The 19967-nt window shown below is 40.0% G+C and overlaps 2 protein-coding genes across 5 annotated transcripts in view; one reads left to right on the top strand and one right to left on the bottom strand.

Annotated features, from left to right (window-relative positions):
• Positions 1-1510: 1510 nt before the first annotated feature.
• MIXL1 (Mix paired-like homeobox) lies at positions 1511-2326 on the top strand (the record flags this gene model as incomplete). Its single annotated transcript, XM_081998602.1, has 2 exons — positions 1511-1825; positions 1895-2326. 2 exons carry the CDS (start codon positions 1511-1513, stop codon positions 2324-2326), a joined length of 747 nt encoding a protein of 248 aa, XP_081854728.1.
• A 4058-nt stretch (positions 2327-6384) lies between these two features.
• The window catches only part of LIN9 (lin-9 DREAM MuvB core complex component), a gene marked incomplete at both ends in the record, with an annotated part of 36146 nt that continues 22563 nt past the window's right edge, over positions 6385-19967 (bottom strand). For 2 of the 4 annotated variants that reach the window (XM_081997068.1, XM_081997065.1), the window contains 9 exons: positions 6385-6490; positions 7778-7875; positions 7988-8170; positions 8516-8641; positions 12005-12085; positions 16522-16623; positions 16784-16903; positions 17842-17975; positions 19068-19225. In XM_081997068.1, coding sequence (XP_081853194.1) covers positions 6385-6490; positions 7778-7875; positions 7988-8170; positions 8516-8641; positions 12005-12085; positions 16522-16623; positions 16784-16903; positions 17842-17975; positions 19068-19225 — 1108 coding nt within the window. The remainder of the gene's footprint in view (positions 6491-7777; positions 7876-7987; positions 8171-8515; positions 8642-12004; positions 12086-16521; positions 16624-16783; positions 16904-17841; positions 17976-19067; positions 19226-19967) is intronic. The other 2 variants (XM_081997067.1, XM_081997066.1) reach the window with 2 other exon arrangements.

Here is a 19967-nt window from a genome sequence, read left to right on the forward strand (position 1 = left end):
ACATTACGTGTGTGAAAAAACACATTTCCCTGAAAAAGCTGCTCGCTCTGTCTGCTGTACTAAATCCACTTTAACCAAATCCTAGAAACTAAAGTCAATGTCCCTGTAAGGCTGTAATTCAAAGCAGGATTAAATCCTTCAGCAACTTAAAGGATGTCACATTTCTATTCTGCATTATACAGGAAAGAAACTTCTGCATATGTTTTTCAGCAAATGTTTTTTGGTGTAAAATAGAGTAAAATATTCATCATGTAACTGTAACAGGAAGTAATCCCCTTTTGGTGCCACCTGTGGCATCTTCTAAACCTCTACAATGTCTGCAGAGTAATTCAGCCCTCCTCAAGTCTGGGAGAGCCAAGCATTTTATCAAAAACCCTAAAATAAAGCTGTCCGTGCTTTCTGGATCACCCGCGATCTCTCTCACCACTGTGCCCTCTTGTTACACTGCTAACTGAGAATGCTTGTGCAAGCCTGGTGTTCCTGACCTGCCATCTGCAGAGTAAAAGCCACAATTTCAGGAACAAATGACCTAGAAACTTTATTAATGAAAGCATGCAGATCACTACATGCATAGACAGAAGCACGAAGCTACAAATGCTTACAAATAAAACTTTCAAAGGTGACTGTTGACAATCAAAACACCGTTCTTTCGTACATTACTTTTCATAGGAGAAGGTCCTGTAAAGCAAAATGAGGGCAAACCCTTTTTCAAGCGCTTTGTTGACGGTCGGGCATAGCCTGTTAGAGAGCACGGGTGAAGCTGAAGCGCCTGGGCTGCGCGAGTGGGAGCGTGGAGGCATTAGCGAGTAGGTGGAAAAGATGAGGCGGCCAGCGTCTGTCTCTGTCCCCGTCTGAGTCGCTGGGGCTCTCCAGATGCATTTAACTAGCACCTTAAAGAGATGTTTTCGCAGCAGCAGGCGCAGCAGGAGGCCGTACACCGGCCGCGGGACTCGCAGCAAAGCACTGCAAGCAGAGCAGCCATGGCCACGGGAAGAGATAACTTTTGTTTACTCTGAGTCTCGCACTGTGCCAGATCCCCAGCTTGCCAAAGAGGACGGCTGCTGGATAACACCCGCCTCCACACGAGCAGCTGGCGGGAGCAAACTCTGTAACCGTTATCAGCCCAGATGTTGTATCAGAAACAGCCCCGGTGCGCGACCGGGCCCCATGCGGGGTGCCAAGGCTTCAACATCAAGTTGTTTTGCCCACAGAAGGCGGATGCAAACCCTGCTCTGCTCTCCCCTTTGCTGCCCGCGTTCCGTTCAGAGGGCACGCGTGGGGCAGTGGTGCCCCGGCCGGCGCCGAGGCCTCCGGGCTGGAGGAGGCAGGGGAGAGCTCCAGCGGGCACCCCACCGGCAAGCCCGGGGTGCGGGGCCAGGCGGCTCGGCAGGGTGCCCGCACCTCCGCGCCCACCTTCCCCATGGGGCCGTGCCGTCCCCCGCCCCTGCCGAGCCCCCTCCCCGGCTATAAAGGGCGGCGGGAGGGCCCGGACCCCTCCTCGCCCGCTGCCATGGCCGCGCTGCGCTTCGGGGAGCCCCCGGCGGAGCCGCCCGCCTTCCCCGCGGGCGGGTGGGCGGGGGGCGGCGGGCCCAGTCCGGCCTCGCCCGCCCTCAGGGCGCTTCCCGCGGCGGAACGCGGCCGGGCCGGGGGCGCGGCGGAGCCCGCGGAGGCGGCGCAGGCAGCCTCGCAGCGTCGGAAGCGGACCAGCTTCACGGCGGCGCAGCTGGAGACGCTGGAGCTGGTGTTCCAGGACACCATGTACCCCGACATCTACCTGCGGGAGAAGCTGGCCGACGCCACGCAGATCCCAGAGTCCCGCATACAGGTGAGGGGCGCCGGCCGCACCGCGCCGCCTGGGGCCGCCCCCGCCCTCACCGCCGCCCTCTCTCCCCAGGTCTGGTTCCAGAACCGCCGCGCTAAGTCCCGCCGCCAGCGGGGGCCGCCCCGCTCCGGCCCCGAGGAGCCGCCGCCGGGCTACCCGCGGCCGCAGCGCCTCGCCGCCCTGCGCCCCCCGGAGCGGCCCCGCTATGGCCTGTCCGGCTTGGCCCAGATCGTCCAGCTCAAGGAGGAGGGCTCGGCCCCCTACGAGTGGCCGCCGGCCGCCGCATTCCCCCCTGCTCCCGGCTTCGAGGGCTTCCCGCCCAGCCGGCCCGGCGGCGCCGAGGCCGCCCCCTTGGCCGTGGCGAGCGCAGCCGGCCCCTACCCGCCGGCCCGTGTTTTCTGCGGGCAGTACTCGCCCGTGTCGGACGCCGAGGACACCAGCGGGTACTCGGAGTCGGGCTCGGAGTGGGAGGAGAACGCTCTCGGCGCCTTCCGAGCCGTCTGAGCGCTGCCCGGGGGGGACGCGGCCCCGCTGCCGAGGCCGTCCCGCCAGGCCCAGCCCGGCGGGCCGGCTGCGCGGGCACGGAGCCGCCGCCTGCCGCGCTACCTCAGCCCTGCCCCGCAACTGCTGCACTTTATCCGGTAGTAATTGATTTTTACCTATTTATTTAAGGAAGATACGGGTCAGCTCCATCGGCTGATGGCGTCTTTTTACACTGTATTTAAAGATTTCCATTAGCATGTTTTGTATTCTTATTTAACCTTCTTTAAGCCACAAAGCTAACCGAACGCTCCTGTGTTTTGAGGAGGGGGGCTAGTCCGTCGGGATTTTTTTGACAGGAAGAAAAATAAAGGTTTACAATTTTGGTTTACACGTGTGTGTGCCTGGGGTGGGGACAGGGTTACTTACCTTGGCCAGCGTGAGGTGTAGAACAGAGGTGGTAGATTCTCTTCCCAGGGCCTGGAGAGCCATGGCTGCGGTTCAGGTATGAGTAAGAGACCCAAGAGGCCTGAAGGACTGGTTATAAAAAACTGCCTTAAATCATCTCTGTCAGTATTTGCTTTAGATCTGCTCTAAACCACCATCCCTGAACAAAAACGCAAATTTACGGCTTAAGCAATACAAAACCCAAACCCTCAAATTGTCATCTTGCTCAGACTAAAGCCTCAACTCTGTCACTTAAGCCAAGGTTAAACTACAGGAAAGTAATTTTTGTATTTTGTGAAAGGCGTAAAGGTGTTTTAGCTTTGATTTTGAATACTATGGACGATGCAGAAGCTGCTTACGTGATGGGTAGTGGGCTGAATGGCTCTGTGTTGAGAATGCTGCTGAGAACACGAAAATTAGTAGTAACAGAAGCCTCTCCTGTAATTCAGTCAGTCTATTAGGGAAGGATATATTATATATGTACTCCTGCCTACAAAGCTGTACTTCAGAGCCTTGCGGAGCAAGTTGTAGGACTTTGGTTATGGAAGAGCACCTGAATGCCATGAGGCTCTGATGGTTTGGAAGCACAGAAAAAGCAACCCATGTACTGGTGGCAGAAATACCCTATAGCAAGAATCATGCCCCACAGAATAAGGTTGCCAATGCACAAAATCCCCCATGTCACCCCAGAACGTACCAAGACCCAGGACAGCTGAACCGTGGCTGAACTGCAAGCTTGTACAGCTAAGTGGCATAGCAGGGCTGCCGATCAGTATTCTCCCTCCAGAAAACAGAGCTCTCCTTGAAAAAGAGAGACCAAAACAAACATGAAGCAAAAACCCACAAACCAAAATCAGACACTATCTGTCCCAAGTGGACTTGGGTGCCTAAGGAGCTGTTTTACGGGTCAGGAAGACCCCAGAAGAGAAGTACTTGCAGGAGGAGACAGAAAAGGAGACAATCATTTCAGTGCAGGGTGAGTTCAAGTTTACTGTCTCTAAGAAACCAAACTGACTTGTTCTACTCCTGCAGACTTAAATTACAGTAATTGTAGCAAGTTCCTGAGATTCCTACTATCCTTAGGCCACATTCAGCAGAAACAGTCAGATTTGTTGCTGCATTTCACCAAAACTCAACATTACATCTGACCCAACATACCAGTAATTGAGGGGAAACGCAGCCTCTTGAAGAGAAGCAGTGTGTATATTCGCATTGCCTGTGCATGTTGGCCAAATGAGAACATGAAAGTACACAGATACTTTTACCACAAATTATGTATCTTCCTATTATGTTACAATTACCCTGCAATGATTAAAAACCCCACTTCAATACAAAACATGTTGGAAAGAGCTCATTAAGAATCCACATGTAAAAAAGATCCTACCTACGTAATCAGAGTTAAGACTGGAGCGTGGCGGTTAATTGCAATGTATTCTGTACCCAGTAAGAAATGAGTTTGTCATGATAAGCAGGTCCCCAGATCTCTTTGCCGAATACCATTCTTTGCAGTGGTACCTACCAGTGTCTACAACTTCTCTCTCCCTCAGTGTGGGGTGCTGGCTATCAACAGGGCAAAGTTAGCCTCTGTGGCTGCCTGGGGTTTAACGTTGGGAAGTCTTACTCCACAAAAGCATTTATGCATCTGCTTAACTTGTAAGTAGGCCAGCAGAGTCCTGACAGAGGAGTAGGGAGTTACAAGAGGTTCGTGCCGTAAGCCCGCGAGCTGCTGCTGGAAAGGGTAGTCCTTGCCTTCTCCTTGTGCCAGCACCGGTGCCCATCGCCCCGGCAGCAAGAGAGCTCCGAGTGCCACAGAGGCAGAAAATGCAACAAAAAAGGTGACCTGTTCTTCAGCGGCACAGCTCCCCGCACCAGCGCAATAGCGGGTTTTAGGAGCAGCAGGTGACAAGGACAGGGGTGTGAGGGGACAGCTCCTTCTTCCCGAGTTAGCTGTAGATCACGTTAGTTGCTGTCAGACTAAACTGATGTGCCTTAAATTAGGCTTTGGCACCTTCCTCTGTTTAAATGAAAAGGGTGGTGGAAGGGGACCTTTCTGTCATCTTTACCAAATAGATGGTAACACCACAAAATAATTGGGTAATGTAATTACAAAAGCAATTCCAGGGATCAGTACAACGTTCTACTGTGTTACGAGAGCTACATTTCTATGGGCAATTCAGGAAAACAGGTGTTTACCATTACTTTGTAATATCCCTTGTAAATTTTCTAAATACCTTTTAAAACAGCTACTCCCCTTGTCCTTACAACATTCCATTTTCAGCAATTAACTCCTCTTAAAAAAAAACATGACCTGAGACCATCTGCAAAAAAGTTTGCATTTTTGTGAAATATATCAACTCTCATAGGTCAATTTATTCAGAGTTACAAATTTCATTGAGAATAAAAGATTTATGCATTTCTCTTAATTAACAGAACAAGTTTAGCTAAATATAAACTCTGCACTAAAGTTTTGCAGTGGCACAATACCAACACAGAATACAGAAGCATCTTTAAACTATACAAAATTTTAAAATTGAAAATAATCCTGTTTACATATTCTTTATACATTAACATATAAAAGACCTCATTTAATGAGGCATCTAAAAGAATCAAAAACATCTCTACAGCTATCTCTGAAAATTCGTATCTGGAAACAATTCATTACACAGAAGCTTTACAAGACCATTTTAACAAACCAATACACACTTTTTACAAGATTAACATTCCAAAAGGTACTCATAGGCAGGTTGTCACTTTCTATTTTTGCAGTTTACCTCACTGGTTATCTTTAATTATAAAAAATCTTCATATATATAGATGTTGGGTATTGTTGGATAACCAGTAATCTAATTTAAAAGTTGTGCAAAACAAACAAAAATTTGGAAAAACACTAAGTTTAACCAGTCATTTATATAAAATGCCAACTAAAGCACTTCTTTTGCCCTGTGCGGAGGGAAAAAAACCATAACCAATCTCTTTCTGGAAAGTTACCAGTTACATTTTTATATTCCTTCATCGGACTCCATATATAAGTTATGATAAATTAAAAATTCCAACAAGACATCGACTGATCGATACACCTGCCCAGCATCCTCAACTTTACAGCTTCTGGTGGCTGTCCATAGTATCCTGCTGCTGCTTCCTTAGGTCGGGAACACCCAGCCTGCGCTGTCACCAAGCCACCTGAAGGCTGAAATGGCAACTCTCAATGCCTACACAGACGCGTAGCTTTAAATAACAAAGACCTACCATGTGGCTACTAATTTGAGCCATTTCCTCTTCATCCTGTCTAACATACCAGGAGAGCCAACAGCAAGAGGTGTGCAGAATTAATCTGAACTTTTAAAAACTAAGTTCAAATTATATGAGAGCATGTTTTCAAGTTTATTATAATAAATGCAATTACTAAGAGATTATTACCAGTTAGCAAAACTACTGTATGTGAATAACAAACGGAGAAATCTAATGTAACGCTGGCCAGTAATGCTGGTTTTCTTAAGCAGCAGATATATTTAAGAGGGTCCTTTCTGAGAGGTTTTCTTTTCCCTTATCTTCTGGCAGTTAGAATATTTGGTGAAGCCTATATAAAGGAAGAGGACTTTCCAGAACTACTTGCTGTACACTTAAAGAAAAAGTTTTCAGTCTCTATTGGTGTTGTTTGCTGCAAAAGCATGTAAATTTCCCATCTGGCTCAGACCACTCTGAATATGTGCAACATGGATCTCAACATTATTCTGAAAACAGCTACAGGAAGAAAAGAAGAAAAAAAAAAAGTGTTAAAGCCCATATTTAAGAGTTGTGTCTGAATATTTCTATGTGAAAGTCAAAGTACGAACATAGCCAATACAAAAATTCAGATGAATCACAGTAGTACATACTAACACAACTTGCACTAATGCAACTCGATAGAGACATATGTGAAAACACCATTTGCACAAGCAGCTGCATGAAGTCGAGAGTTACTGACTTGTGTACTTTAAAGGAGACTTTAACATGACCAGAGTTAATGAAATAAAAATATTATGAGATGCTTAAATGCCCAAAATAAGTACAGTGAAATGGATCATTGCTGCCTTCACAGTGTACATCAACCTTTAGTTGAATCCATTCCAATGGGCAATGGAAACAAAGAGAAGTTTCACTTATGTTTGGGGTTTATTTTTACTAATTAAAAAAAAGCTATAAACCAGCATTTCTCAATAATTATTTTTAAATCAAAAGGCCATCCTACTATCTTTCAAAAAAAAAAACCTATGTGTAGTCTCCCATTATTATGTAGCGATAAAAGTATGGAGGGTATAAGGAAATACTTGTGGCATTTAGGTATATTTTCTAAATTACACAATTTAGCAGCATTATAATTATAAAAAAAAATCCTGGTCACAAATTGCTGGAGGCTGCAATGTACTCCACACAAGCATCACTATATTCTTGCTATTTTTATAATGCTTCCTCAGGCACTTGCTTGGGACAACTTGAAAAAACAGCCCATCTAGACTACATGGGCCTTTCATCTGGCACAATACGGCTGTTCTTTTGTTTCCTGGTTTAAAATATTGCTAATGGAAGCTGGTCAGCAGCTATAATTGTCTTATATGCCAGCTTTTAATATGTACAGACAGGAGGTTGAGTAACTATGCAAAAAGAATACTGAAATTGTACTGTTCTGTGATTTAAGGAACTTATAATACATTTATCAGGGGATTTCAAAGTCTGAAAATGCTTTAAAATAACTTACTAGTTGCCATAAATGACCAAAGAGCAAGAAAGTCTGGTTGCTGCTGCATCCCTTTAGCACTTTTTTTTTCCTGTTTTTTTAAAACCACGTTACTTCATTGATTGGTTCAAACAGAAAACTGCTAATTTCACACTCCCTTTAAGAAGCACCCTTTTAAATGGGACTGTTCATATAAGTAAAAGTTACCAGATTAAAACCCTTAATTATAATCAATGTTCACCTCTAAAATACAGTAAGAATTGCTTGCTGGCACAAAATGTGTAATTAAGGATTAAATATTCAAAAAGTAATACCTGATATTTGAGGAGTCTATTGAATTCTTAATGTCATTTAATGAATCTGTTAGTGATTTAAATTCAAAGGAATTCAGGTCACCTCCTTCTGCTAGACACTGTAGGAGAAGAAAACAAAAAAATCTTCTCAGAGTTCAGCACAAAGGACCTGACAGAGCCTTAACACGATGTATTTTGTGAGAGAAACTGTAGTTTTTGCAAACATTTTACCTTAATCTGCAGTAATATTGCTGTAAGTCTAGAGATAAGATCAGTTAAATTTTCACTTTCAACACAAAGCTGTCCTGTTGTTGAGGAATTTGCTTGCCTGACGATCTCCTGAGCCTCCTCTTCACACCTACGCCTCAGATCTGTTGGCTGGTCTGCAGGCTGGAGGCCTTGGTCAGGAGCAAGCTGTGTAGTTATAATAAAGAGAAATGAAGAATGAAGTGTGTGAAATGACAAATTAATTCAAAGAGAGTTCACAGTTATATGGCACACAGGGTTTTTTCTTCATTTGTGTACATGCATGTCTCTTTCAAAACTGACCACTGGCATCAGCAAAAGCATCTGCATTCTGGTAAAAGAAACAGAGACAAAGGCACAGACAGGGAGAGAGAAAGAATCCAATACAGCTGCTACTAGTGTCATTTCAAAGTGACCTCCATCCTATGCCCTATTCCCAGGAATTTTTTTTTTTTTTTTGTACTTAGGTTAAACAAACCCAACAAGTAGATAGAGATTCCAGCAAAATCTTACCTCGTAACAATACTGTTGAACTTTATGCAAAACTTTATTTAAATCTTTGTTTAGTTGTTCTAGATCTAGAACAATAGTTGCGTATCTCCTCTGAAACTCAATGCCTATTGGCATAGAATAGGATTTCTGTGGAAAAGACAAAGCATATTAAAGTTAACGCAATACTGTACTTGCATATCTTTTGAACTCATCAAAAAGAATTTTCACTTGCTGAGATATTTAAATCCCAGTGTTTAACAGAAAAATGTCAACATACAAAATATTAAAACCCAGCATTGCTGTTTAAAACTGCAAGTGACAACTGTGTAGTAACTACCATGCTTTTGTTTTCTTCATAAAGTGCTATAATAATCTGTGGTGGTAAATACTACATACAACAACCGTGGTCCGACCTGCTTACTTCTCCAGTAGTTGGGTATGGCTTCTGTCTACTGCACGAACAGAAAACTATCCAGTCAGTAGAATGGTGTAGGACAATATGGCCACAACCACCTCTGCTGCAGGATCGGAGGCACAGTTGTCTAGTAAGCTAGCGGTCACCCGAGGATAACTCAGTGCGACATACCTTCTGTTACAGCTAACAGTTGTGCCAAAAAAGGAAGTTACTAGAGCTTGTATTTGATAATGTAAGTACTTAGGGTAACACAGTTTTCCATGAAAAATAAATACCAGAATACAGTACTTTTTTTCTTACACTGTTTTCAGAATGTGTCTCCACACTGTTTGGGTGATATTTACAGAATTGAAACAAAACATACAATATATTGTAAAATTGCCTCCACAAATGGCCCCTTGCAAGATAAGCAAGAAGAGCCCTGCTTCTCAGCCACAAGTATGAGATACAGGTACTTCATACAATCAAACCTGTAGCTGTAGATTTTACACCAAAAGATGAAGGAAGTTGCAAAGTCAAGAGCCTTCACCAGGAAGATCCAGGTCAAAAACTCAAAACTGAGGTTTCAGTTATCAGTTTAGTTGTAAGTTCCCCATTAAACTTAATCCCTGAAATGATTTCTAGGAATTTACAAGTCTGAATAACAAATTATTTGGGCTTTTAACTAACACCATAGCTTCAGAATTCACTTAAAAGCATATATTTGACATACACCCTGCAGCTCTGGAATGTAAGTAAACAATAGTAACTTTCAAACCTTCTTCAGTTACCAGCCCCTCTGGAGCAGACTGGACTGAAAGCTGCAGACCATTGTGAATTCCCCATCAGAAAGGAAAGGCTAACGGCATTCTATGTTAGTGACGACGAAAGAAATATTTCTCAGCACCAGCACTATTTCTGATCCAGGACAATCTGAGATCTGGAAACACTGACAAACAGCTGAACTGGCAGACAAAGGATGGATGGCTCTTAGTAGATGGAAGCAGGCTCTTAGTAGGTGGAAGCAGGTAACATCTCTGTCACTCTGGAATCACCAGCATCACCTTTACCTTGTCTTTGTCAAGTGAAAAAATGAACTAGCCATCCTTTTTATTTAGATTTATTTATCCAAATGGGTATCAGCAAAGTGTTTACTGGTTTAAGTACATGGTAACTTGTTTATAGCCTGTAACCAAGACTAGTAGTGATGTCAAGATGCTTAACTATTGATAAGCTGTCCTTTCAGAAAAATGAAATAGAAAATGTGCAGTTGTATGTATTAATAGCTCTTGGAAGGCATCCCCTGCCTCATGTAAATTTATTGTTATTGCCAGATAATAATGGACTACATTCAGTACCAGTTCTGATGTTGGTCAATTCCATTTATTTAGATATTGGATCAGTCATTAAAAAAAGGATTACTTTAAACCAAACAGTGGTGTTATTCTAACAATTATCAAATCATAATTTGTATAATTATTATCAATTTCTGACAATTAAACTATATCTGAATGAACTCAAAGGATTCTATTTTATTATGTTCAGGTATGTTATTGATGTTCAAGTGGATTGGTGCTGGAAAACGATTCTTGTTCAAAGAAAATACATTTTAAAGGAGAAACAACATATATTCAGCAGCACAAACACAGATGGGATTGCCAAGGGACAAAGGGGATTAGAAGACAGGCTATGGCCCAATATAAAGGTATCGTGTTCTCTGTTTTTATCAGGACTGCCTTGAATAGTAACTGAGGTTGCTTTATGGTTGCTGGTTTACAAAGGAAACAGTGCAAGGGAAAAATTTCAATAGTATCTCGAAGTCCTTATCTAGGCTACAACTGAGCTAAAATATACCAAATTTAACATTTATTTCTAGATACCCTTCTTCCCTGTTGCTTTTTTGCTCTTTCAATTTTGTTGTTTTCCTTGATATTCTTATTCCACAATACAGTTAATTTATAAGTTAGTAGCTGAATGACATGTTAATATCTGGATTCTTGTCGGAGGAAGGCTACTGTCATTCCTATGGATTCCTTATCTATGCAAAAGTACTATAATCTCAGTAAAAACAAAAAGTTTTTTAGTTTGTTTTAAGAAATGTTGGTAATTTTTCAGTATCAGAGTTACAGGTTGCAATGGTATGTTTTATCTCGCTTTTTGCATCTATTTTAATTATTAATACACAAAATTAAAAGACAAAACATTTGATGCAAAGGAAAAAATAATGTAGTAACTGAAACGATAACAAGGTTTGGAAAAGCAGCATCACAGCACAAAAGAAGAAAAGTACAGAGTCATAGGGATGGGGCAGTAGGAAGCAGAATAACAGAACATACATGTGCACATGATCACTGAAGGGACAAAGAGGGAAATCTTACCACAGTAAATAAAATCCTTCAGCATTCAAATATTTTACATGAAAAAAAAAAATCAGCATTTTTGGTTTCAAGAAATAAAAAGGGCTCCTCTTCCTCTCCACAAACCTTTACAATGTACAGACAGAAGGCTAGAGACAACTGTCTGAATGGCTGCTAGCAGAAGATTGAGACTGATAGGTTCCCACTTTCAAGTTGATTGATAGCCATGGGTGGTAGAAGAGGCATTCTTAGCATTTTGATTTACTGACTGATGATTAGATAAAGCCTAGCAAGAAAAAATATTCTGCTGCTGCTAATTATGCTGTAGATGCTCTGGTGGTGTAATTTTAAATGCCGGTCAAGGGCACTCAAAGCTTCATATAGAAAATCTCTGAACTGAGTTTTAACCAGAAAGCTAAGTAAATAAGTACCTACCATCTGCAAAATAAAATTATGATGAATGTCTTACCATATAAACTTGTACCCAATATTCTCAAAGTACACAGTATTTCCTTACTTCACATGTCAACTGACATATGCTATTCCGATGTTAACATTAATCAGTTTCCAAAGCATAATGTTTTCAAAGTAGAATCCTATTTGAAACAACTGACCTCTCTGACTTGTCTTTAAAAAAAATTTCACATTATAGAAAGCGATAAAATACAGATTTTCTCTAGACTCTAGTTTTATTGTATCTATTTGCATTAGCTGTTAAAACATATCCTGTTTTAAGAACTGAAAAGAGAACATTCTCACCAGCTTTTCTGCTTCTGTATTCATCTCTCTCAATTGTTTGATGTGTTCCTTCTTTATCATAAGGATTTTCGATAACCTGGTCTAAAACAAAAGAACTATTTTTAGAATTAATAGGTTCTTAAGCAGTTTTGAAATTCCATAGAAATTCAAGATAATAAAATGTGCGTTCCTTTCATAATTTTAAAATACATTTCTCAGTTGTTCATCAAGTTAAGATGCAGAAATAAAAGTTAATTAAAATTAAATGAAGGGTTTTCCAGAAATTTTTACAGCATTTTTAAGATTGGATTGGAGAATGCTAAAATCTATCAGCCAAAATTCCCTATAGGAAGACTAATAAAATTTATGGCCAGCTAGAGGCTGAAGTATCAAGAATCTTCTTTTTTTGCAGCCTGAAGGAAAGCGAAGGGTGTTGTCAGCATGTACTACAATTAATATCACTCACCTTACCATGCCTTTTTTCACACAGTTCTCAGCTGTGCCCTTGAACGAGCACTTGCCCTTTGTGTACACTCCTGCAGTAAAACCTGGTATAGAGATTGGACCTATTTCACACAGAACAACTCTGGGCTTTCCATTTCCCTCTTTCATAATGGGAATACCCTGTTTCTGCTGCCCTTAGGACCTAGCAGGCTGAACCGGAAATCACTGGGAGTGCTCTCAACAAGCACATCACTCCTAAAACTATTCATACTTTCTAGGGCCCCAATAGAAATCCTAGCTCCACTATAACCAGCAACATTTTTATCACTGTTGTAAACAGACCCAAGATTTCAGGTTTTATAAATTGCAAAGGGGTTAACTGCATCCTAGTAGTGGAATATGGGACTGGGAGAAGTAGGAATGCCTAGTTCAACATACATCTACATTATTATAGATAATCTCCTTTGTTGACTTTCAAGTTCAGTCTTAAAGCAGACAGGTTTCTTGCCCTCAAAAATCCTAATGGAAAATTGTTCTGGGACCTCTTTCAGCTAATTATGAATTTCCATGTTAAATGCATCCTTGTTCACTTCATAGCATTTTGTTCTGCCAAAGCTGTTTTTAAGCTAAATATAGACTCTCCCTCCTTGTATTTATCCCTGTTTATTCACAGACAGTAAAGCATTTCTTCTCCACTGTTCTGTTACTAGACCAGTCACAATTCAAGCCTTTCCAGTCTCCTCTCCCACAAAAGGTTCTTGGTGGCCCTTTCTGTACCTTTTTTCCATCCACTGTCACCTTTTGCAGCTACATGAGGAACTGATTGTGACAAACAATAAATTCAGAAAAGGCAAGGAAAAAAGTTTTTAAATTGTTACTTGTGAGACGGATTATCTCTCTGATCTGGTTTCTAACACACCACACAAATGCTCACAAAAACCCACACCTGGGAGGAAGGAAAGCACTATACACCATCTGCCACTGCTGCCAAAAAGTTTCTTGTGAGGCTCTGCTGTCATCACTGTCCAGCAACTGCCTAGCACGTCTAAGTCTTCCTCCTTGATGAAGCTGGTGAGTCCCCAACTTAATGCAGAATATATTATTAGTATCCAAAACTTGCAAGGTAGTTGGTGCTTAATTTCTACTTTGATGTCCAGGCATATTCAAAGATGCAGGGCCCTAGTTCTCCAGCTCATGAGCTTGGATTTTATATTATAGTCATCCTATTCCCAGATACACTCCAGTGATCGAGATAATCTGATTCATTCTCAAGAAATTCTGACCTTTCACTGTATCTGTCATTCCTACCAACTTTCTCTCATTGCTAGAAAGAATAATTTCTCTATTATTGAATAGACTTCCATTTTCATTTGCCAGTGTCATCAGTGAATGCTTTAACTCAGTTCAGCCCTATTTTCCTTGAGCAATACTTGCTTAACAGCTCTATTTTTCAGCATAACTCATCCTGTTTACTGTTATAGTTTATAGTTCTTATTAAACTGGAAATGAGGTTTTAGTACAATGGCTTTCCACATTAAAAGATCTGAAGGAACAACCCAACCAGTATGTTTAGATTCGTACCTTAGATTTCATTTGTAGTCAAAAGACTATTTATAAGAACACAAGGATTTCAAAGTAAAGTGTGCAATAACCTACTATGCAATATTTTCAAAATTTTTATAACTACAAACTTGTCAAAAATCCAGTATCCATTTTTAGATTTTTTCCTCGTGCATTTAAGTCAAGAAGGTAACTCCTTTTTCGACAGCAATCAGGAAGACACCAAGTCACTTTTGTGAACACGCGGCATTAACAGTCCCTCTGCTGGGCATGCAGCAACCCTGCAAACAATCGCTCCTGTCCCAGGCTGTTGCGTTCCCAGTCTTATTTTTTTTTTCCTCAAAACAAAACAAGGGGCTGAGGGGGAGAGAACAAAAAAATAGCCGTCTCTGATGCCAAAATGTAAACACAGAGAAGTCAATATAAAGATTTAGAAAAATCTTTAAAAAAAGACTCATCAGTGTAGAACTATGATTAAAATAGTTGTTATACGTCCCAATGTTTGCTTCCAACTGCAAGTTATATGTAAAGAGAATATTCCCCAATGCTTGTCAGTGTCTGCATGTGATTTTGGCTACACTTCCTTTTGTTCCAAATTAATTTCAGAACCCGTAAAAGAAAACTGAGGGGCTGGGTTAAAACCTTATTTGGTGTGTGCTGCATTTTTTCTGTTTTGTCCAAAATAAAGACTTCCTGTGAAATTGTTTATTCATGGTATCTTAAATAATTGCCTGGCAATAGCTCTCCAGAAAGTTTTCTTTGAATCGAACATTTTCTGAACATTTACTTCCTGAATCATCATTAAATCAGAATGAGGGCTTTGACCTTTTTACTGTACCAGCGTATCAGAAAGGCTAGAACATCTTTAATGGTCACCTTTAACATAAAAACCACATCTGGGCCAGTGAATGCAGTGCAATCAATAATCAGTATTCACCAGTCTCATGTATTTCACAACACCAAATTTCAGTACCATCCTTAAAACTTTTTAATTAAAGTTGATGCTTAAAATGCTAGGCTTAAAAATCATGCAGTCCTTCAATGTATGTTTTTTTAAGCCTCGTGATTCTTTATCAAAAACCTAGATAAGGTATTAAGATGCTCACATAAACACATGTCAAGAATCTGTGTCTTGATTTTGTTCAAAATATTTTGAAAATCTTCAAGCAAAACCAGATATTAATGCGGTATCTTCGTAAAATGCCACCATTTGTAATACAAGCAAGAGGCCTATACTTTTCAGACTCAGATTTCCTTTTAACGAGTAATAACACCACCAAATGTGACTGAGAAATCACACAGTCTCATATTGAAAATACAGAAACAATATCATAAACAGATCAACTTGACACACTAAATTGTTGTAAAGCTCAATACACCCTCAGTTACCCAGTTTCATTGATTATCCTCAGTGACTCAACTAGGAGGATAGCTGCAGATACAGTTTAGCAGCACAAAGGCTGTATCTTTCATGTATTTCCATTTTTAACATAATTAGTCCTATAGCAGCTACATCTATTTTAAATTTTCTTAACTAAGCTAGATGCTAAGTCATCTTTTTCAAAATTAGCTTCAAACAATAAGTTTACCCTAAAAAACTGAATAGATCATTCTGTCAAAATTCATTATGTTGGAAGGGCCAAAATATTAGTGTCTCATGTGAGCTACAGACACAACTTCATTCTTTTCACTAATTACATACACTTTAAAATTTGAGAAAAGTTTAGCAATATTATTTCTCATTTCTTAATATTTTAAAACACAGATGAGTCCAATCTCCTTTAGCATGTTCAAAACAGCTTTCATTGTTACAGAATTCAATCACAGATCTTAAGCTAAGCCAACATGAGCAAGTACATTCTTCCATCATCCTGAAGAGTAACTTGCTTTGATGAGTTTTGATATTCAATGAGTCTCAGCTTCCTAACATTACTTGTCTGTGCTCTTCTGAAGTGGTATACCAAAAAAAAAAAAAAAAAAAAAAAAAATCACTGAGGAATTATTTCATAAAGATGAAGACAAAAAAAACCAAAAAAAGGTTTTCTTAACTATAAGATGTCTGTCTGCTTTTAGGTAAAAGAATGCTGCTTTTCTTCTCCAAGAGGGTAGGACATTACATAACAAAATACAGTATTATATAATATATGATAATATACAAGGGCAAATGTTCTTTGCATAATGCAAGTATATTTTAAACTAAAAAAAAAAAGTCTTAACACAGTACAAAGTTTGCAGGTAGAAAGAATGTCTTTTTTTAGACCAAATGGTAGAGCTGGGAAAAATAAGACATGCTTCTGGAGACATAAGCCTGTCCTGTGGTCTGAAGAGCAGCATATTTCAAAGTTTATAAGTGAAACAGTTAAGAAACGGCTGGGTGGGAATAAAAGCAAATATTAACATATTTTCAAAAATTAATTTGGATATCACTATATCTGTCATAAATCAACAGAAGGTCATTTAACTGCAGAAGAATTGGCAGAATAAACGCAAAAGGACAATACACAACAAAATAAAAAGTTGCAGTTGACACTTACCACTTGAATGAGGAATTCTACTGGAAAGCCTCCTAGTGTTTCACTATCTGTGCCTGAAATTTTGTTTTTCCACGAAGATTGTCCTAATAAAGGATCACTGTCCTATACAAGAAAGAACATTTAATTTAATAGCTTATTTTTTGAGGGCCTTGCTAAAATTTTTATCTTGCTGAATACCCTCAGAAAACTGTTTAAGCTAACAGCTTCAATGTGTATCAGAAAATATTTCTATGATTAATATTACACGAAAAAAGTAACTTACTGTAATTGGGGACTGGAGTGAAGGTGTATAATGCAATCGAGGAGGGGTCATAAAGAACCTTGAAGGCCGTTGTTTCTGGCCAAAGGCAGCAATTGGCATGGTTTCATGAGGCTCGTTACTCTGTAAAACAGGAAAAAGAAGGACATATTTCAGCTGTCACATTAATTAATTATACTCACCTTTTGGAGTACATAATTTATTTCTGGAATCTGGACGAGTCATGCCTATCAACGCCCTAACCCAACAAGGTTAAAAGGTTAATGTTTTACTTTTGCGCTAGCAGGAGCTTCAAAATCATATTCCATTGCTGGAGTTTCCAAAGTGTTATGGCACCACATCAAATAAAACCTGCAATAGTATTTCCAAAAATTCTATTGGCAAGTTGCAGACAAATCATGACTGAACAGGAGCTCAGTAGAGGCTCCAAACTCAGATCATGACAGAGACTAGACAAATTATGGCCCTTAGTAGATTCAACACTACACAGGACACAAAAGAACATGAAGTCCTTTGAAAAGCTTGCAGTCTAGGTCAGACTGTTTGGCAAGAACAATTCCTGGAGCCCATAAATTGGTACAAAAGCCTACGAGCTGGGAAATAAGCCCAAATTGTTTGACCAAAGCAACATCCCCACAGGTAGCTTCATTACCATAAGAAGTTTCAAAATGAGGTTCAATCAACTCATAATACTTGCTTGCAACTACCACAGGCCTTTCCAGACTTTGGCAAATTACAAAGGGCCAGGTTTTCTTGAACATCTGCAAATCCTGCCAGGATCCCATAGCAGAATTTTCTTTGGGATCTTACACTGCTCATTGTATTTCTTCACATTAAACTCAGGCTATTACAACAACTTACAATAGTAGGTCTGGTAAATTATTCCAGCCGGAGCCGTTATGTTTTTATCATAGAGGGTTATCCTGTTCTACAAAACCATGAACAGTAGAAGCTCGTTCCCCTGGAATTTCCCATGCACCTGTTATGACTGCAGATTTTTAAATTTATTTTTATGTTATTTTCTACTACAGCTATTTTAAGAACATGTCATTAATACTTACAAGAACTTCATAGTCTGGGACTGTATGCGTTCCAAGACCTGCCCTGTCAAAAGTCACTCTGTACGTAGCATTAAGAGTGTCGACAGCATCTATTTGTCCAGTGAATAGGCCATCATGGACACCTCGCAAACGCGCTTTAAAAAACCCAAGAGCAAATCAAACATTGTAACATTCTGATACCATTGAGAAAAATTGACTTAACACAGCTTTTGCAAGTAACCCTTTATATGTATATTCAAAATGCACAGGTTAAATAAAAAAAAAGTAAACCCTGAAAAAGAATTGTAGACAACAGAAATACTCCCTAAATTTTTGTCAAATTTATCTTTGCAAGTCAAGTATTTCCTAAGTCTAATCCTTAGCACTATACTTACGTGTAAATAAAACACTATTTAATACCCAATACCTTTTGACAGACAAATTTTGTAGGCAAAAGTCAATTTCCAGATGATTTTGCATACCATTTCTCTTTGATCACTTCCACTGATAACTGCATATTTAGCAAAAGACAATGAAAAATGCAGCTCAGGGATACAGTTCTAGGAGAGCGAGGAAAGGCAGTGTTGTGCATGCCCACTCTTCAGCAAGAGTTAAGTGTTACTGCAGAATGCAAAAAGCAATAAACAGTAGTGGCTTGAGTGGGAGATACCACGCTTAAGTGAAAAGCATCTGTATCACAAACAGACAGGATGGAGGAGTTGAAGTTTTTATGAAGTTAGACAAAATTTATGGAATGTTTTTAACAATATTCCTTCCTCAGTTATGTCTAAGTTATTTTCAGTAAGGCAACAGCATGTTTAGTATACATGTCCAACTACACTGCAATATCAATTGTATATGTTTCAAAGCAGATATTTTTATATTTATGGAAAAATGAAGCTCAAGTTTTATATTAGGTTAGGTTTTAAACTTGCAGACAGCACTCAGCTCTTTACATTTAAGCATCTGTCTCTCCAAGATTTGTTAGGCATACTTGACATGAAAAATAAATCTACAATTTGAGCAGCAGAAATAATAAACCATACTAAATTTGTACCTCAAATTTGTATCACACTTTAAAAAATACTAGCTAATCTTCACAAGCACCTTCTCAATGAGCTAACAAAAAAGCCATGCAATTTTTGATGTTATAAATTTATTTTAACTATCTACACTAAGTATATTATGGTTTACTAAAATCTTTGCAAAACACTTGGCTGTTTTTTTGTTTGTTTTTAAGAAATTACCTGTAACTTTTGTTCCTATTACAAGTGGTAATGGAATTTCTTCTGGAAGATCTTTGAATTGTGAAATATCTGCAACTTTCCGCTGCTGCAAAAGTCTTATCTTCTGCCGTTTCTGTTTTAACGCTGATCTCTCTTCCTCAAAGAATGCAGAGGAACACCTATAATACAATTAGGTAAAACTACACTTAAATCAGCACTGAAAACATACATATATGAAAACACATCAAACAGGCAAGCATAGTTTACAACTCAGGGAGGGAAAATGAAAAAGCTTGGGGTGAAGTGTTCAAGAGAAAAGGATTTTTTGTTGAAGGAATTTAGAGAGTCTTACTCCCCAGAATTATCACTTCTAAAATAACAGCTTATTTAAAAATAATACTCAGGAATGCTAGCTGTTGCATTAGGATATCAGAAAAGTACAACTTTTAAGGACTTTTCTGCTTATAGGGATCCACCTGGTGTCAGAACAAAGCTAAAGCAGGTCCCTCATCCAGTCTACTCTGAATATCAGTTCAATGCATGTAAGGACTCACTGTAAGGTCCCTGGCTGCCATCACTTACCGATAGAGGGTAGACCCCTTTCACATGTGCTCATCAGCTCAATTAAACTAACAGTATGAAAGGGCACCAGACTCAGAACATAAAAGCACACATCTCTGTCTCATCTTCTTGCATCTGTGCAGAGTACAACTCAGCCACAAAATCCCTATTATGCAAATTACTTGTTCTGAGACTGTACGAATTTGATTGTGTAAAATCAGATAGTCTCTAGCGCTCCCCTCCCCCATTTTAGGGGGGTGTCTTAAAATGTAATCTAAAAGATGGAAGACTTACTCCCAAGCCTTATTTGGTTTTATTCGTTTTCACTTTTAACCTACTGAATAGGCGTGATGCATGAGG

This window comes from Phaethon aethereus (assembly GCF_964289735.1).
Source record: "Phaethon aethereus genome assembly, chromosome: 3".
NCBI classification, from domain to species: domain Eukaryota; kingdom Metazoa; phylum Chordata; class Aves; order Phaethontiformes; family Phaethontidae; genus Phaethon; species Phaethon aethereus.